We start from the raw sequence: 18,308 nt of genomic DNA on the forward strand, positions 1-18,308 counted from the left end.
GAAAAAACTTGTTAGACTTTTCGGGCCCATTAACCAAGAAGAAAAATTTAGAATAAACAAAAAATAAAAGGGGAGGATTTGACATAGATAATCGTGGCTCTGATACAAACCTGCCGGATCCAACGGTGGCTGTACCCTTTGTGGGGTACAAGGCCGAGGGACCCACATCAGATCTGTCAGGTAAAACTGCTAAATTCTATAATTTGAAGGGCTAAATTAAGACTAAATGAACCTCAAATGATTCGAAATTCTGGGCCACATGGATGCATGTGAACCAAGTTGGGCCTGGCCCACCATCGGAGCGTGTGTGTTTTTTGACATAAACCCCGGTTTTCTCGGAAGGCAAAACTACTGTTGTCGGCCTGGCAGACATTTGTATTTGTACTATATATATATATATATATATACAACCACAACACTCGTGTACAAACAAAAACTCCAAAACAAAAAACTTAGTGGGCTTTAGATAGCTGTCCAACACTAATCAGGCCCACTATCACTAATCTTTCGTTAATAATATTAATAATTACTTAGCTAATCTCTTTCTTCTTTCTGAGATTTTCTCCATGGGTGCAGAGAGACACACACCCATCACCCATGCCCGACACGGTTGAAGGGTTTGTCGATTGATTTAACCCACAAATTTGTCAGGACCCATTTAGTAGTTTTCCAGGAATTTTTGGTGATGGCCAATGGCTGTCGTTTTCAGACTACAGTGATGCATTGGTTGGAACTTGGAAGATAGTGTAGTGGGTGAAGAAGCTTCACCATGTTGGGGGTAGGTATAGCCGTATAGGGTATACAGCTAAGTTTTATGTCTTTGTTGTCTGGATTATTGGACTGTTCTAACTTCTAACTTCTAACTTCCTTCCTATCTTTGCAAATATTGTGTAAGTTTTGTAGTCCTTGTGAAGAATTCAGATAGAGAGAATAAAGTAAGTTAAGAATAGGGTCATAGCCATAACAATCCAACCCCACATCAACAATGATCTAAATTCTCCAACACTGTTGATGAATAGAGGATTATGGATTCAAATTTCTACTTTAATCATATTCTTTTTTTTGCTTTGTGATTATTGGGTCAAAAAAGGGCGAATCGCCAGTCTAATTCTCGAGTCTGAGTCTAAACTAGCTGAACCAAAGATTCAATTCGGTTTGGAATAATATCGTGATCAGACCGATTTCTAGATGACAAGGGGGTTCCTAGTTCCTACAGAGTGTCGCATGACAACCAATCTGTCAGACCATGAATTGCTCATTCGGTGTTTGGTGCCATCATGTTAAGTGTTATCTTTGTGATACCACGTGACCATCCACATGGGAGAATGAATAGTTGTCTAGGGCCTTTTAAATGAACTTTCCTTTAGTATATTTAGTCTAAGGTCAAGGAATCGAAAAAATCGCTCAACCAAAAATTGTTTTGCTAAGACTAAGTAACAAAATTGTCCCTGCCTTGAGCATTGAGTCCACCCATTTTTATGAATTATTGTTCTCCAATCAATTCCAAGTTAATTGATTCTTGCAACACAGTTTCTCCCAGGTTCATGTTGTTCATCAAGTTTGATTCAAATCTTCTATCAAAAATTTTCTTCTTAATCAAATCACCCTTCCGTACGTACTAAAACATATAAAAGCTTCTAATCCACATAGCTTTTACCATCTCAACCAATTATTCTGTAATTTATCATATAAAATAATTTGAGATCTAGCCAAGGGGAGATACAAGTCAACATCCCCAAACCTCTGCAGCTAACCTGAGATATTAAATGTCCCCTAAACCCCAAAAGAAGAACTTAACATATAAAACTTCTAATCGATCCACTTCCACACTAGTGTCTTTTTTATTTGTCACTATCTTCCTTGGTTAATGGATCCGTAATTGTAATTAAAAATTTTAATTTGAGAGCTTCCTTTCTTGTTCTATTGTGCTAAGTTCATGGGCTGTTTTTTAAATGAACTCTATACAGAAAAGCTTTCTTAGCATGTCTAACAGATCACAAGGCTTTTGGAGAACTTTATATGCTAAAACAGACACACACACATGCAACACTCTTCACCCACTTACCCACTTCTTTGGATTTTATGATAAAATATTATCCAATCATCTCCTTACCCTCTTTTCTTTTATGCACTATTTTTGCTGTTGCTGTCACCGCTGGATCTTCTATCAAGTCGCTGTAATTGTTAAATATGGGACATATTTTACTGGTTTTGTCCATTTTTTTAAAGGTTGACTAGTGGAGACTTCTATAGTTCTAACTACTAATATGTTACATCCGTCATTTTATTTATTTATTTTTTTTATCACCAACTCGTTCCCAAGGACCAGGGCCCATAGGCCCACCAGAGGAGGAGGTGAGAAGATGTGGAAAGACGAAGATTTGATTCTGAAATTTTTTTGATTTTGCTTGCAAGGGAAAGTGGAAATATTAGTATCTATAACAGAATGTAATTGTTAAGATTTTAACCTGGGAACTTAGAACAAATTATTAAGGGATTGGAAAAAACACACCAGTCGCCCCAAGGAACTGATTCATCAGCTTTGAAATTCTTGTGCCGCCACAGGGTAGTAGGTTAGATTGCGTAAAAGCAATTTTCTTACTCTCAAAAAGAGTACGCTTTTGATAGTTTTTCTACCTTAGATGATCAACGTTTGTGTTGGGAAATGCCATGTCAGCATTGCTACATCAGTCTCTATTAGTTTTGATGATAACAAACATAAATTACTAATGGCTATACTGAGTTGTATTTGTCTAGTTTAATATGAGAGTACGTAGATCAAATCCAACTCAATGTTGAATGCCTAAGCCCAAATCAAGGCCAAGACCAAGTCAAGATGGACATGAAGTCTAAGTCAAGATGAGCATGAAGAATGAAGTACAAGAAAACTCAAAGAACATTAATGATCATCAACTCAAACTCAAACAAAAAGATTTAACAAATTAGGACCTAAGTCACTTTATGTACACTCATATGTAATTGCATTCAATTATGCACATATCATTTCATTAGATTGACTTGAGACATGTTAGGAGAGTGTATGAGGCTTAGGATTGGCTAGAAAACCCTAAAAACCCAATCAAATCCCTAAATGCACAGTATTGTGCACTATGTGCTGCAGACGGTCTTCCGTCTAGTCACAGAGAGCTAGACGAAATTTTCGTTTGACTATAGCAAGCCAGATGGACGTCCGTTTGGTCCTGACTTAAGCCCAACGGCTATTTTTTAAACGGTTATTTTGAGACGGATCTCCGTCGGAGTTAAACGGACGTTCGTCTGGACTGAAATTTCATAGAAATTTTTATGTGTTGGGAGGTTGGGCCAAGTAATTGAATGTTATTTATATAAGCCCAACCAACCCCATTTGAGAGCATTAAACATTGCCAATTGATCAACTACTCCCCAAGTATTCTCAAGATCTCGAATTATAATATATCAATTGGATTTTATCTATCATCTTCACTCAACCTTGAAGAACATACTAAGGAAGAAACCAAACTTGAGGTGATTCAAGGCGTTGGTGATGTAATCATTTCCATTTGAGCATACACTCTCATTGCATCATACTCACATAAGAGATAAAGTGTCACACCTCTTGTTAGGTAACGTCCTTCTTTTGCATATTACTTGTCTTCAATTCTAAGTCTAGGTAGACTAGAATTGGTTTTGGATGCTATTGCTCGTAAACAAATATTGAAGAGAATGTTGTTGCCTTAGAATAAACAAAGATTGTAAAGGATGCTATTGCCTTATTTAGAACAAATATTATAAAAGGTGCTCTTGTTCTAGTGAACATAGATTGTAAGGATTTGATTTATACTTCTACCCATTATATTGAAAGAGAATCACTAATGAAAATATCTTTTAAAGTCAAGAGAGGAATGGACGTACACTTGTAAAGTCGAACCACTATATATTTTTGTGTTGTGGTTGATTGCACTATCTTATTACATTGAAATTTACAACATCTTATATTTGCAATCAAACCGAAAAATTGGGCAATTTTACTAGTTGTAATCTATTCACCCCCCTCTAAGTTGCCTTAACAATTTGATTAAGACATCTTCTTGCAACAAAGCAAACAATCCATTTCATAAAGCTTTCTACGACATCGAATTCAAGCCTTTATATCGTATGTCATATAATTATTGGAATAATCCACGATCTAAGACATTCAATGAACCTAAAAGAAATATATGATTTTTTGAGATTTTTTTATATTTTATTTTATTATTATTATTTTTCTTTTGTTTGTAATAAAACTGCATTCATAAAAAAAACTACCCAGAGGAATAACCTAGAGGTAAGAAATCCACCAGCCATGCAGAATAGCCTTGAAAGGCAAACTATATTAGATATGGAGTTATGGGCTTTGAAGTTTGGGTTCATATCCGATTATCCGAATCCACAATCAAAATGAACGAAAAGGTGTTGTGATTTGAAACCTCATTATTCAATTTTATAGCTTTACCAAAATATATATATATATATATATATATATATATATATATATATATATATATATATATATATATATATATATATAAATATTTTTTATATATATAAAAAAAATATACTACTATCAGTGATATAAGAGCTCATGAATGGCTGCCAAGTTTAGGGTTATTTTTGCAGATGGGAAACAGAAAATAAATGAGGACTCAGTTTATGTGAGTGGGAACTTTGAGATTAGCTTGAAAAGACTTTAAGTTGATTGCATCAATCTTTACTTTTAGCATCGGATTGACACTCGAGTTCCCATTGAAGTTAGTGTGAGTTTCGTTTTAATGTTCGAAGTGCTATACTCAAATCAATCATTTCATTTTAATCTTAACATTTATTTATTAGGGCCTGTTTGGTTACATGAATCCAGAGATTTCAAATCTCTAGATTCATGAATCTGAGAATTATACTCGTTTGGTTGTAAAAATCTCTAGATTCATGAAATCTAGAGATTCACATTTTTACACTAAAAACGTGAATCTGTAGATTTATGGGTAAGGGGTGAAATCCAGAGATTTCAAAAAAAAACTATACATTTGCACATTCACAAAAATCACGTCGATCAAATAGTTTTTTTAGGATGAATCCACATATTTCATTCCACAACCAAACATCTAATTTTATAAATTATAATTCCATAGATTTGAAATCTCTAGATATTTGAAATCTTCAGACTCATGTAACCAAACAGGCCCTTAGAGAGTTATAATTTAAGTTTGTTTTAATATAATCTCAATTCCTCTTGAGATACATTCAAATATAATTACCAAAAAAAAAATCCTCTTGATATACATTTTCTTATTCACAAATATATAAATTTTAGACTAAAATTCAATTCAAAGTGAAAAACACAAGAATTTTAAAAAAAAAAAAATTAGAAAACCTATTTCATTAGTAGTATATGATATACTATTAACGATTAGTATCAACTATTATTAGGATAAATATTATTTACTTTCCTTCTTAGTTGACCAAATGACACTTGGACCCTCTGTTAGTTGAACAATATTACTTACCTCCTCTCTTTCCTTGCAAGGGTATTAAATAATTCTATTCTGTTAATATTTTCAATTAAATTCTAATTTTAGAGTTAAATATGTTTCTAAAACTCCAAATTTCCTTTAATTGAAAATATATTTTACTTTAAATCTCAAATTACCCTCAATTACCTTAATAGTTAAAATTCTAATTACCTTCAATTAATATTATTATTAAAACTCTAAATTACCCTCAATTATCTTTGTAATTAAAACCCTAAATCACTATCAATTTTTTTTTCTTAGAATCCAAAAATCCCCATGTTCTTTAATGTGGACATTTTTCTTTCATTTAAAAAGGAAAAAAATTAATGAAAAAAATCAGTCACTTATCTTATGTTTCCTTCCTTTCCATTTTTTTTTTAACAAATGAAAGAAACAAATATACATTTAAGGATATAGGAGTTTTAAGAATAAAATTAATTGAAATAATTTAGGTTTAACTATTAAGGTATAGAGGGTCTAGACTCATAACTTGCGATCAAAATTTAGAATCCGGATCATCACCCCGTCGGGGAGCACAAAGTGCTCTCCGACAGTTTTACCACCACAAAATTGATGGGCCCACAGCTGAAAATTATTTAAAAAAAAAAAAACTCCCATCACCCACCTTTAGGTCCCCTGTATTTTGGGGTGGAAAAGCCGTCGAGGAGCACACCCGACAGGGTCGTAGATCCAGACTCCAAAATTTACACTTCGACATGCAGAGGTGCGGTCATGTGTCACGCTCCACGTGTATGGTGAAGCCCAAAAGGACTTGGTGGGCAACTACGCTTCACAATGGGTAGTGAACAAAATAGTTCACCACGTAGTGAATATTTATACTTCACTAGTGTAGGTGATGTTTATGTTGGTTTGGAGACTATTCATCAACGTGACGGAGACAAAGAGAGTGGGCCCATGGAAGTGTCCAGAGTTGATTTTTTTCTTTTCCTTTTTAAATTTTGTTTTGGGGTGAAGTCCAGAGTTGAATTTGAGTTTGGTGGGCTACATGCTACATGTACGGGTGGTAGAGGTGTTTTGTTATGATCCATTGGAGATTTATATGATGATGGACTTCAAGTCCAAATCCAATAACCAATATATATTTTTCATTCCTTCCAAAGACTTGCCCTTATCATAGCCATAGCTTTGGGTCCATTAGGTTTCTAGGCTCAAGCCCATTAACACACTCTCTCTCTCGCGCGCGCGCTCCCCGTTCCCCCTCGCCTGCTCCGTTCCTGCAAACCCTAGATCTCGCTGTGCTTCGGAGCTCCTTCTGACCTCCGGAGGAACTGATCTCCGTGCATCTCCTCTCGAATCTTCGGTGCAACTTTGCAGGTGAGAATTTTAGCGTCTCTTTCTCTGTTCTTCTTTCCATCACTTTTACTGAGGTTAGCATGATTCTGTTTGCTTTTTTCATCTTCGAAACATGGATCTTCTTTTTTCGTTGTTCATGTTCGTGATTATGTATGGCTGGATTTAGTTAGATGTCTTTTTGTTCGCTTGTTTGATCTGTTTAGCTTAAGTACTTTACTTCAGACAACACGAAAACGCAGATTCTACAGTAGCATCTTAGTTTCTCTCGATATAACGGTAGAAAGATCGGATTTCTGGTAGAGAATTTTGCCCTAATTACCAGTTACTGTCGGCAACTTTGAAAGATATTGTGGGTTTTCGAATTTCTTCTTGAAATTCCTGGAGAGGCCGAATGCGATCATTTAAATTAACATATCTGAGCTCATCGACGGGTATTTTTCCAAAAGATTTTAGCCCATTCCAGTGAAGTAATGATGATCTGCTGAAGCCCTCGTCAAAATTCGATCTACCCTGACTTGGGCTTTGACAGTGGGCTTCATGTACCGGCGGAGCTTCTCATGGTCTAGCCAGCCGGCTCAGCCTTTACTCTTTCCCAACCGGAACCGGCCAAGGTATAGATGAAGGACCGCAGCAATGGGCTTTAGCTTTTGAAGCCCAGGCATCATTATTAAGGCCCAGCCCAGTTGACTTGGACTGGGCCTCATGATGACGTCTCAACATGGTATTGTTTCTGAGATAACCATAAAAACTCTGTATTAGGCAGCTATTGCGCATTGGGACATGCGAGCCGCTATTTTAAATGAATGTTTTCCTAGTTCTAGGTGTGTTTTGATTTAGGATGCATGCATGTAATTTATGTTTTTGCGATTGTAAACTCTCTCTCTAACAAATTGAGTTGTTATATACTGTCGGTTTCCCACCAATGCTGGTATTCAGTCCCATTCATATTTCTGTAGCTCACAGAATGTTATGCCTGTTCAACCAATTATAGTTGATATCAAAGGGTCTCGACTACCCAATTTTGGTTCAATCTGTGGTGGTTGTTGTTCTTTTTCTGGGTAGGAATGGTCTATGGTTTTTGGATAGTTGAGAAGCTATGTGTTTCTAGTGACAAATCTACGCGAAGACATCAAACCTACATCAGAGACCTGATCTCTGAAATAATAATGCAAGATACCAAACGTGATCTTATACTTTGATCCTTGATTGTAATTCTTGGTTAAAATCTTGAATTGCATGCCCCTATGTCAGTCTGCTTAGGCTGACTCTAAGTGTCAGATTTTCACATCTGTATGTGTTTTTATCAAAATAACTCATGTTATGTGGACCTTCGGCAATCATAGACTTTCCAGAGTTTGTTGCATCTACCGATTGAAATGCTACAGAATATTCCCAGAACCTACCGGGGTTAGACCCAGAAGTAGACTTGTGAATGGCTCGTTGGCTTGGATACACCAATATCCGAATCCGAATCCGATTAGCAAAACCGCTATCCGAATCCGACAGAAATTTAGAGAAGGCTGCCGAATTCAAATCCGGAACTTTATCGGATATCCGATAAACTATCCGATTATTGATGGTAATTGTCATTTTTTTTTATCTTTTTTTTTTTATTTATTTACAATTTCCAGTTACTGGAATCCGAATCCAATTATCAGCCCTTTTTTGTGAAAAATGTTTAATACTTTACTCTAACCGGATAATTTTTTATTTTCAATTATCCGATTACCGCTTTCCGAATCGGAATACCAGTTTTCCGAATCCAATTATCATCTATTTTCAAAGAAAAAAATGTTGAATACTTTACTCTATCCGAATAATTTTTTATCCGCATATTATCCGATCCGATAAGCAATTATCTAAATCCGAATGCTTAACGGACGGATACAGATATTTTTCGGTAAGAAAATTTTCGGATACGGACACCCTTAAACGAATACGAATGCGATTTCGGAGGTGGATTTTGGTTATCCATTTATAGGTCTACCCAAAAGTAGATGCTCTTTTGATTTTTCGACATCCCATGTCCCAGCTGCCCTTTTCTGACTGCTTTTGTTAGATGAGTGAATTTCCTTTAGAGCCCTGCAGCTTGCATGACATTCGTTAATTTGTTCTTATCGAAGACCCTGCTGCTTGCATGACATCTTCCTCTGATTTTTGTTAAATATTGCTAGTCCCTGCTTTTCTTTCTAATCGCTTTAGTTAGATTATTGGATTGTCCTTCAAAGCCCTGGGTTATTTATGTCTGGGCTGCTTGCATGAAAATCTCTATTAAATTGCACTTGTCAAAATTTCACTTACATCATTTTTTTTATTTTGGCTGTGAGCTGCAACTTCTATGCTGCTGCTTGCCATGAAACCCCACCTTCCCCAAACTAGAAAAAGAAAAAAGAGAAAACATACCTTTACTTTGTCACTAGAATTTTCAACCTGTGCTTTAATAGCTTTATGTTCCCATGGTAGTAGCAATCGAAGTGACAATTGTATTGGTGGCATCAATGTAGTTCTTTAGCCTGATCACTTGTAACTCGTTACTGTTAGTTCTTGTGCTATAGTGCCCACTACTTCTGTGCGCCCTGTAGGACCTTTCTGAAGTGCAGTGCACACACGGCTGAGGGGGAATAGGGAAAGGAGGTTGGTGGATACTGGTCTTCCAGATCCTTGGGAAGTGGTCTCAGCTTTTTCTGAGATATACTTCTTTTCTCTAGAACCTTTGCTCCTAGGTTGTCAGTCTGCTGAAGGGGAAAAGGAAAAGGGTCTTGATGGGATAAAGGTCTTCCAGATCCTTTGGCAAGTGGTCTCAGTTTTTTCTGAGATTGGCTTTTTCTATCTAAAACCTTTGCTCCTAGGTCGTCACTCTGCTGTGTCTGGCTCATCCTCTGGGCACCTTTGGGAGGCAGAAGTGTGACACAACGTACATGCTTTCCCTGTCCTTGCCATGAGTTGCAAGGTTTGGTGGCCTTTGTCTTTGACCAAGCTCAGAGATTGTTCAGAGGTTCTTAGTTTCCACTCTTCCTTCAGCTCTCAGTTTAATAAGACACCTATGCAGTGTGTTTGAGTCCCACTGGGATGCACATTATCTGCTTGAGGTCTTATTTCTGGAAACTTTTCATTGGGTGCATGGCATGCTTAAGTGTTGCAACAGTACCTTAAAATGATGCTTTTAACTTCCAAGGATAGCCACATCATCAAGTCACTGATCTCTGCTAAGATTTTTTTCTTCTTTGGTTTGGGGGGGGGTGGTGGTGTGAAAATGGATTTATTTAAATTTAATAACCCTGTCCAAATTACAGCCTAAATTGTCTAGTAACATTGGCCAGGGCAGGAAGTGGGGGAGGGACACTATCACTCCAGAACGTTGATTTTGCTCCTTGTGTTGCTAATAAGTCTGCTAAGTTGTTGCCTTCCCTTAAGATGTGCATGAAGCATATAGAGTCAAATCCCAATGTCAGAGACCTACTGCCTTGGATCATTGCTCTGATCCTCCATGGTGGCTCTCCGTCTTTGTTGTTGAGTAGGCTGATTGCTTCTGCGCTATCACCTTTGATAATCAGGTTCAACAGTCCTAGATCTTGTGCCCAAATGAGAGCTTTCCTTGCTGCCAATGCCTCCGCTTCTAGAGCTGATCTATCTCCACAATCTTCTTAGGAACACGTGCATTTGTCCTTGATGGTCTCTGCTTATGCCTTCGAGACCCACTTGTATGCTGTTGTTTGCTTGTTGGATTGCTGAGCCATCAATGTTGATTTTCAGCCATCCCTCTTGTTGCGGTTTCCATATGAATTTTCTCGTCTGTTAACAGTTCCTTATGAGGTAAAATGCTGCAGTAGTCTGACATACAGAGGAAGGCTTGTCGAGCAATTTGCCATGGTGTCAAATGCTGCCTCTTATGGATCGTGTTATAGCAGTTTAATCAAATAATCCAAAGACAATTGAGTTGCAACAGAACCATATTTTTTTGTGTTGCATTCTGCTTCTCGTGTTCAATGAGAGTTTTCACTTGCTAATGCAATGATTGGAGATGATTGAAGGCTGTTAAGTGAATTAGAGACCAATCCTGAATGCTAATTGAACAGGATAAGAAGATATGTTCATCATCATTTCTTGAAGCTCCACAGATCAGGCATTGAATTTCTGTTCTGCAGCCCAATGAGTGTAGCAGATCCTGTGTTGAAAGTTTCTTGTGTAGGATCTTCCAGATGAAAATGATTACTTTAGGTGCTAGATTGAGGTGCCAAGTCGCAAGCAACCTTGTCTGAACTGTGCTGAGAACTAGCTTGGTATAACCAATATGCTGATGCTACTGAAAAATTCCCACTTACATATAATGACCAAACTCTTGAATCTTCTTGAAGAGTGGTAAAGGTAGTTTGAGAATTTAAGTTTCAGTATCAGTGGCCACCACTCTCGAAGCCAATCTAAGTTCCATGATCTGCTTGCATCATTGATGAAGAATGACACTGTACTTGGGCCGGTTAATGGCAAAGGGAAATTAGTCAAAGAAAAGCTGTAATTAATTTTAGTTCTTGTAGATTCATTTGATATGTTGGGATAGAGTAACATTGATGGATGTCGTGAATAATTTGAAAGGTGAATTTATCTGATGACCTTTCTAACATTGTCTGGTTTCCTCTTTCAGTACTAGTCTTCAAGATGTCAGCTAATGGTGAAAATAATGAGCTAGTAGTCAGTGAAGAAACACCACCTAACAACAAACGTCGGAGGAAGAAGTCCATAGTATGGGAACATTTCACCATTGAACCTGTGGGCCCTGGATGTACAAGGGCTTGTTGTAAGCAGTGCAAACAGACATTTGCATACAGTACTGGGTCAAAACTAGCAGGCACCAGCCACCTCAAACGGCACATAGCCATGGGGACCTGTCCTGTAACCCGTCGTAATCAGGAGAAGAATCAATTGTCACCATATTCTCCAGGAACTAGAACTGGGAGTGCTACTGATCCTCCCCCAAAAAAACGTAGAGCAAGTCCTGGTTCACCATTTTTCCCATTTGATCAGGACCGCTGCCGCCAGGAGATTGCTAAGATGATCATCATGCATGAGTACCCACTTGACATAGTAGAACATCCAGGATTTATATCTTTCGTGCATAATCTCCAGCCTCGATTCAATATGGTAAGCTTCAGCACAGTCCAAGGGGACGCTGTGGCCATTTATTTAAGGGAGAAGCAAAGCCTTCAAAAGGTTCTTGGGGGAATGTCTGGACGCATCAGCCTTGCATTAGACGTGTGGACATCAAATCAAAACCTTGGCTATGTTATGGTAAGGGGACAGTATATTGATGCTGACTGGAGATTGCATAGGCTGATACTTAATGTTGTTATGGTACCAAATCCCGACTCTGGCAATGCCTTGACTCAAGCTGTAGTGTCATTCCTCTCTGATTGGAGTTTGGAGAACAAGTTATTTACCATCACTGTTGATCAGCGCTTCTCGAATGATGAAGCAACTGGGGAGCTTAGATCTTTTTTCTGTGTCAAGAATCCATTTATGCTCAATGGCCAGTTACTAGTTGGGCATTGCTATGCCCATGTTTTAAGCAGTCTTGCACAAGATGCACTAGCAGCAGTGTCGGAACCTGTCAACAGAGTTCGTGTCAGTATTAAGTTTGTGAAGACATCAGAGAGTCATGAAGAAAAGTTTATTGAGCTCAAACAACAGCTTCAGGTCCCTAGCAAAAAGTCCCTATTTCTTGATGATCAAACCAAATGGAACACAACGTATCTCATGCTGGTGGCTGCCTTAGAGTTAAAGGAAGTGTTTTCTTGCTTGGACACTTGGGATGATTACAAGGAAACCCCCTCGATGGAGGTCTCGATGGAGGTCTGGAAACAGGTTGAGACTCTCTGCACATACTTGAAGCTTCTATATGATGCAGCTAGCATTTTAACAGCTACAACATATCCTACTACCAATATGTTCTTTCATGAAGTGTGGAAAATCCATTTAGAGCTGGCACACGCAGCTGTGAGCCAGGATCCCTTTATTAGCAACCTTGCCAAGCCAATGCATGAGAAGTTTGATAAATATTGGAAGGACTGCTGCCTGTCTTTGGCTATTGCTGTAGTTATGGATCCACGGTTCAAGATGAAACTTGTGGAGTTCAGCTTCACAAAGATATATGGGGAAGATGCCAGCACATACATCAAGATTATAGATGAGGGTATTCATGAACTCTTCCTTGACTATGTAGCACAACCACTTCCACTTACACCTACTTACGTAGAGCATGGGATTTCCAGTAGTCCCACCAAAGGGGAGACGTCTCCTGGAGGAACACTTCTTTCTGCTGGTGATGGACTTCTAGATTTTGATGTCTATATCTCTGAGATATCAGCAAGCCAACAGTCAAAATCTGAGCTGGATCAGTACCTGGAAGAGTCGCTGGTGCCTCGGATCCAGGAGTTTGATACATTGGGTTGGTGGAAACTGAACAACCTCAAGTACCCTACACTCTCGAGGATGGCTCGTGATATTTTATCAATCCCAGTGTCCACAACTGGTGATGATGATGTATTTGATATTGGCCAAAAGGTGCTTGATTCCTACCGGGCTTCCCTACGACCAGAGACATTGGAGGCACTTATTTGTGCCAGGGATTGGCTTCAGCCTGCACCCACAGAGATGACGAAATCAATTGTGAAAATGGAATTTTAGTACCTGTAGTTTTTCTTTATTGTGCTCCCATTGTTGTACCCTTCGTTGTACTGTATTTAGAAGGTTGTTTTGTGGAGCTGTGTTTACTTCTTTCAGACTCGTAGGCTCGTAGTATATTTGTTAAATACTTAAATGTTTGTTTAACCATGGTTTAGCTTTGTTCATGCATATCCTCAGTGAGGATCATCCAAGCCTTTGAATGTGCAAGCTCAGCTCATTCAGGACTGACGAAGAGCTTAGCCTGGAAATGTGCAGCTTTGCTTAGAAGAAATAGAATTCGGATTGGTCAGCTTGAATGGTTATAAGTGATCATAGTTAAAATGAAGAGCTTACTTGAAGAGTTGCAGTTGTAGGAAAAAGCATGGGAGGATGCAGCCTTGAGTTCTTCCGCGATCAAGCTTAGCTGATGGTTTGCTTTAACATTACATTCTGTAAGTGCGTAGTCTGTTCATCTTTAATAATGTCTGAATGAATGATTGATGCTCTCTCTCATAACAGGCCTCTTTTTGCTCTATTATTCATTACTATTAACAGGTTATCAATTTGATTGAAATTGTTCATGTTGGGGTAATCTTTACCGGAGGCTTGTTAGTCCACAGATAAGTATAAGTGAGGGTAGTAATGTAGTATACAGCATGATAGCATATCACGGAAGTGAGAAGAAGAAAACGTGGAATAGTTAATAAAATCTACCGTCCGTTTCTTTTAACTAGTACACGGTTCTTCTGAAATATGATCTCTGCAATACAAACCCCACCATTTTCCTTCTTGAGTGTTGAAATCACGAACATAACGATTGCACCACAACTAATCAGATTAAAAGTCAATCTCAACAATGTGGAATTTCTGCCCTTCCTCTGGCAAATTATCCAGGTTTAGAGTCAGAAGCCCACAAGAAGAATCGTAAGCAAATTCAACAATGCTGGATCCGACTCTGCAACTCCTTGGTTTCAGGGACGAGTAACAACCGAGTCGACCACAACCCTTCACCTCCATCAAAGCCAGGTTCCCTTCTCCATTCACTTGTTGGTACTTCAGCCCCTCAATTGCTCCACCACCATTAAACATGTCTATAAGACCCAACGGCGCAAACCTGACATCCGCCGCCACTGTCTTCACCGGCGACACAGTAAATATCTCGTATTCCAGCACCTTCAAGGTCACCGCCATTGACACATTGTAAGGGAGGGTCACCAGCTCACCGTCACGGTGACGGTAGAAAGCGCACTCACCATTCCAGTCAATGTCAGTGGCACTGGCAGCCTCTGCGATAAGATGCACATCACGGCCTCTAACGGAACCCGTCAAAGCGTCCGTCCCAGTAGGATGAAAAACGTTCTTTCTCTCTACGCTACACCACGCAGCTCCTTGGCAGTTATACACTCCCACTACCCCAGTGTACTTGTTCATATTCCAAATCTTCAACAAACTGACCCCATCACGAGTCGGGTCCGCGAACAAACAATCCTTGGTGGGCCGACCGGGTAATCTGGCTCGAAGGATCGAACCATCCGGCAACACAAGCTTCTTCAAAAGATCAAAGTTGTGCTTTCCTGGTCCATCACTTACATAAATCGGCCCGCCACTGATGGCCCGGGCCGAACCGTGGTAATCCGCAGCTGGGTGTTGCGAATGGAACATGTCCCAATCCGGCAACATGAACTCGCCAAGGAAGAAACTATTGTATGCAACTGCTGCTATGTGTATGGTGTGTGACACCGGATCACGAGGGAAGAAATCATCCGAAGCTCTCACTACAGCCGTCTGTTTTGAATTGTAGAGTGCATCAGTATTCTGGCTCATGCACGCGATACATCCGTTATCAGGGAAGTTACTAGCAATGGAAGCATCAAGGGCTTGATGGTACTGACGTGTCAGCTCAACCCTTCCACCCAAGCCAGCACCGAGTGTCTCTAATATGCACTGCGAGTCCACCTTGACCCCATCGATCCCGGCCGAGGCCAGGTACCCATGAAGCTCATTGTAGAACTTGTACACATTTTTTGGGTTCATCAGACCAAGTCCTTGAACCGCTAATGGATCGGTTTTCCACCCCGGTTCGTTCCAAGCTACCCCGGCTGAGACAGCAGGGTACTGCATCTTTGAACCGTATTCATCCATAGCTTCTACGCCCGGCCGGACTCCTCCCCAGTAGCCGGCGATGGCGTGCCAGACGTACACGTACTTGAGACCGTACTTTTCCTTGGTTATGTTCACGATATTCTTAATCCCCGCCGTTGGATCGTCCTTGCTTTGGAACTTTGGGTTTTCTCTGATGCCGGTCAACCTAAGCAACGGCTGTTGTTTATTTCCCTCTCGACTCTCATCCTGTTGTGAATCACTCCCAACGGATTGCCAACCGTCGTCGATGATCACAAACTTCGGCGGAGTTCCACCGGCGGAGAGGCTTTCAAGACCAGCTTCGACGCCCTCTTGGGTTACATCTTGGTAGAACGCGTCCCAGGTGCACCATCCGAAGTAGTCAACGATGCTAGGAAGCTTCTTCTCATGGCGTTGACGGAAAGTTTTGAGATGGATCTTGACGGCCCTGATAGCTTCGGTTATGGTGGCGAAGGGGTCCGTTCCTGCAGTGACGAACAACGAGTGGGTGAATAGCGAGGCTTTTGTGTCGTTGTCGCCGCTTTCGAAGCAGAGCTCAAGCTCGTCTTGGGAGTTCCCTTGGAGACAAGTGCGGAATGGGCCATCGATCAGAGGAAGGAAGACAGTGTACACGATCTGGTTCTGTTCATCAGAATCGTCTGATTCGAGGTGAGATCCTTCTTTGGTTTCGACTATAAGGAATTGAGTCTCCAGAGGGATGTCTCGCCCTAGATCCCCCATTTTCTGTGCCATCCACCATAGCTTGAAACGGAAACAAGCCATGAATCGAACATCCCTGCAGAAGATCCGAAGCATGTGAATAAACGCCCAAAATCACAGATCCAGAATTAATTCCAAAAGAAAATCTGTTACGAATTTGAATACCTGAGGTTGCCGAGAGAAACCACATGTCGATTGCAGCCTTCATCAAAAGAGGCGCCAATGAAGATTCCTTCAACAGGACCTTCAGTTGCGGCTGAGGTTGAGATAACGTTGTCCGGAACAGCAGTGAGGATCGTGCGATCCTTCACGAGGAGCTTTCGGTCGGCAATCCTAACCGCCGGAGTGATCGTCATCTCTTTCTCCTCTTTGCGATTCTTCTGATTTGCTTCTTTTCTCGCTTGTCTTTCTTCTGCCTTATCAACAAACAACGAGTCTAGCTCGGTGCTCTGAAACAATAGAAACAAGTCGAATTCAGGTTTTTCCTGCGTTGCTACGAATAGGTTAAGAAACAACGAAATACGAGAAGAGAACTCTAATTCGTCTCACCTTCTTGGACTGCAATGAGAAGCTTTGCTTCGAAGGATACCTAATGAATAAAGAATATGAAACAGAGCAATAAATCCATCAATAACAGGAGCCAACGACACAAAGCTTAGATTGTTGCAGAGAAGAAAAATGGAAGAGATCAACAAGGAAGAGTAATGTAATACCAGAAGGACAAAGCTTTCTTGAAAGCCTTCGGACGCTGGTGTGAGAAAACTTGAACCACAACGTATTGGATGAGAGGACCTGCCTTCGATTGCTCGAATTTATACAGATCAAAGGAGAACTGCGACAAATTTCGCTCTCCATTTTTCTCAGTCACTCTATCTCAGCAGATTTTTTTTTTTTTTTTAATTTCTCCCACTATCTTGTGTTCTCGCCCTTCTAGTTACCAACTAGCACCATTTGACGGAAGATTGGAATGCCACGTTAGATCCACGACCTGCAAATCCATGTTCTCAGGTCCCAATAACAATTGATCCATCACGTGGATCCACATAGGTAAACCAGTTACGTTTCTGTGTGTCACACCTTCAATCGTTAAAACCTGGACATTTTTTACGTCTCCAACTAAGTAAGCACCCAATGTTAATACCACGTATACACGTGGCGCTGACTTGTTTGAGATTTTTTTTTTCTTTGGAAAGCAAAATCAGAGTCCGTCCTTGGAAAATAATTTTACGATTCTTTCTATATTTTTAGTTTTTGGTATCTGAGGTTCATCGGCCAACTTGCGTGCCCTTGATTACATCCTCAGGGGATGCTTGTCGTCCGCAAAGGTCGAACCCATGACCTCTCCACTGAGAAGTATGAATTCTTCTATATTTTTAAGTAGAATAATAGTTTAAAAACGTCTATTAAAATAGTGTATTCTTTAAGGATCAATCATTGATTGCAAAAAAAAAATCAATTTTTTTGTTATTAAAATATTAAAACTAGTACTACCAAGCAAATGATGAATTAGGATCATTAGTAAAGCTGCGTTTGTTAGCTAGAACAAAAGTGGGGTAGACAAATTTAAAAAAAAAATGTAGATTTCTTACTTTTTCCTTAAATTTTAAAATTGTAGGTTGTTTGGTTGCTTGGGGTGGAAAAGTGAGAGACAAACTTCCTTGAATCAAAGAAACTTGACTCGTGATGTGGCAGCCCAATTTTCCCACCCCAAGCCATTTTAAAACTTCATAAATTTTGTGGAATTTTGTGGAAAAATTTGGAAAAATAAAAAGTGGGACCACTAGGGGTGTCAAAGGTGCGGTTTGCTGGGTTTCGGAGTGGTGCACTGAAGCGTGTAGAATGACAAACACCTAGCCGAATACATGATAACCCATTCTAATTAGCAAAATAACAATTCTTCTTCCCCCCTCTTTTCTAAGAATGGATTCGAGTTGACGTTCTGATGTTCAGTTTGCTTTTGGCTTTGACATT

The 18,308-nt window shown here is 39.6% G+C and overlaps 2 protein-coding genes across 3 annotated transcripts; one reads left to right on the top strand and one right to left on the bottom strand.

The window, feature by feature from the left end:
• The first annotated feature begins 6,651 nt into the window (after nucleotides 1-6,651).
• On the top strand, nucleotides 6,652-14,404 carry LOC149025229 (zinc finger BED domain-containing protein RICESLEEPER 2-like). The gene is made up of 2 exons (XM_089145459.1): nucleotides 6,652-6,860; nucleotides 11,479-14,404. The coding sequence occupies exon 2, from the start codon at nucleotides 11,493-11,495 to the stop codon at nucleotides 13,515-13,517; it is 2,025 nt and encodes a 674-aa protein (XP_089001585.1). The 5' UTR covers nucleotides 6,652-6,860; nucleotides 11,479-11,492; the 3' UTR covers nucleotides 13,518-14,404.
• DIN10 (Raffinose synthase family protein) lies at nucleotides 14,334-17,247 on the bottom strand. 2 transcript variants are annotated; one of them, XM_089145456.1, is made up of 4 exons: nucleotides 17,051-17,247; nucleotides 16,887-16,942; nucleotides 16,503-16,786; nucleotides 14,334-16,413 (listed from the first exon to the last, which is right to left on the bottom strand). In XM_089145456.1, exons 1-4 carry the CDS (start codon nucleotides 17,190-17,192, stop codon nucleotides 14,334-14,336), a joined length of 2,562 nt encoding a protein of 853 aa, XP_089001582.1. In that variant the 5' UTR covers nucleotides 17,193-17,247. The 2 variants fall into 2 exon arrangements, with proteins under 2 accessions (XP_089001582.1, XP_089001583.1); XM_089145457.1 differs by having other exon boundaries at nucleotides 16,887-16,926; nucleotides 17,051-17,209.
• Between the last annotated feature and the right edge of the window lie 1,061 nt (nucleotides 17,248-18,308).

This window comes from Hakea prostrata, chromosome 2, assembly GCF_041222555.1.
Source record: "Hakea prostrata isolate BN-2017 chromosome 2, UWA_Hpros_2, whole genome shotgun sequence".
NCBI lineage: Eukaryota > Viridiplantae > Streptophyta > Magnoliopsida > Proteales > Proteaceae > Hakea > Hakea prostrata.

What these genes read in the sequence shown, in the direction of transcription:
- LOC149025229 (XM_089145459.1), top strand. Translation starts at nt 11,493, where the DNA reads ATGTCAGCTAATGGTGAAAATAATGAGCTAGTAGTCAGTGAAGAAACA.
- DIN10 (XM_089145456.1), bottom strand. Translation starts at nt 17,192, where the DNA reads ATGGAGAGCGAAATTTGTCGCAGTTCTCCTTTGATCTGTATAAATTCG. An exon ending in AAGAAAGCTTTGTCCTTCTG is followed by an intron (nt 16,943 to 17,050) that starts GTATTACATTAC and finishes GCTCTGTTTCAT; the next exon opens with ATTCTTTATTCATTAGGTAT. An exon ending in TCTCATTGCAGTCCAAGAAG is followed by an intron (nt 16,787 to 16,886) that starts GTGAGACGAATT and finishes CTATTGTTTCAG; the next exon opens with AGCACCGAGCTAGACTCGTT.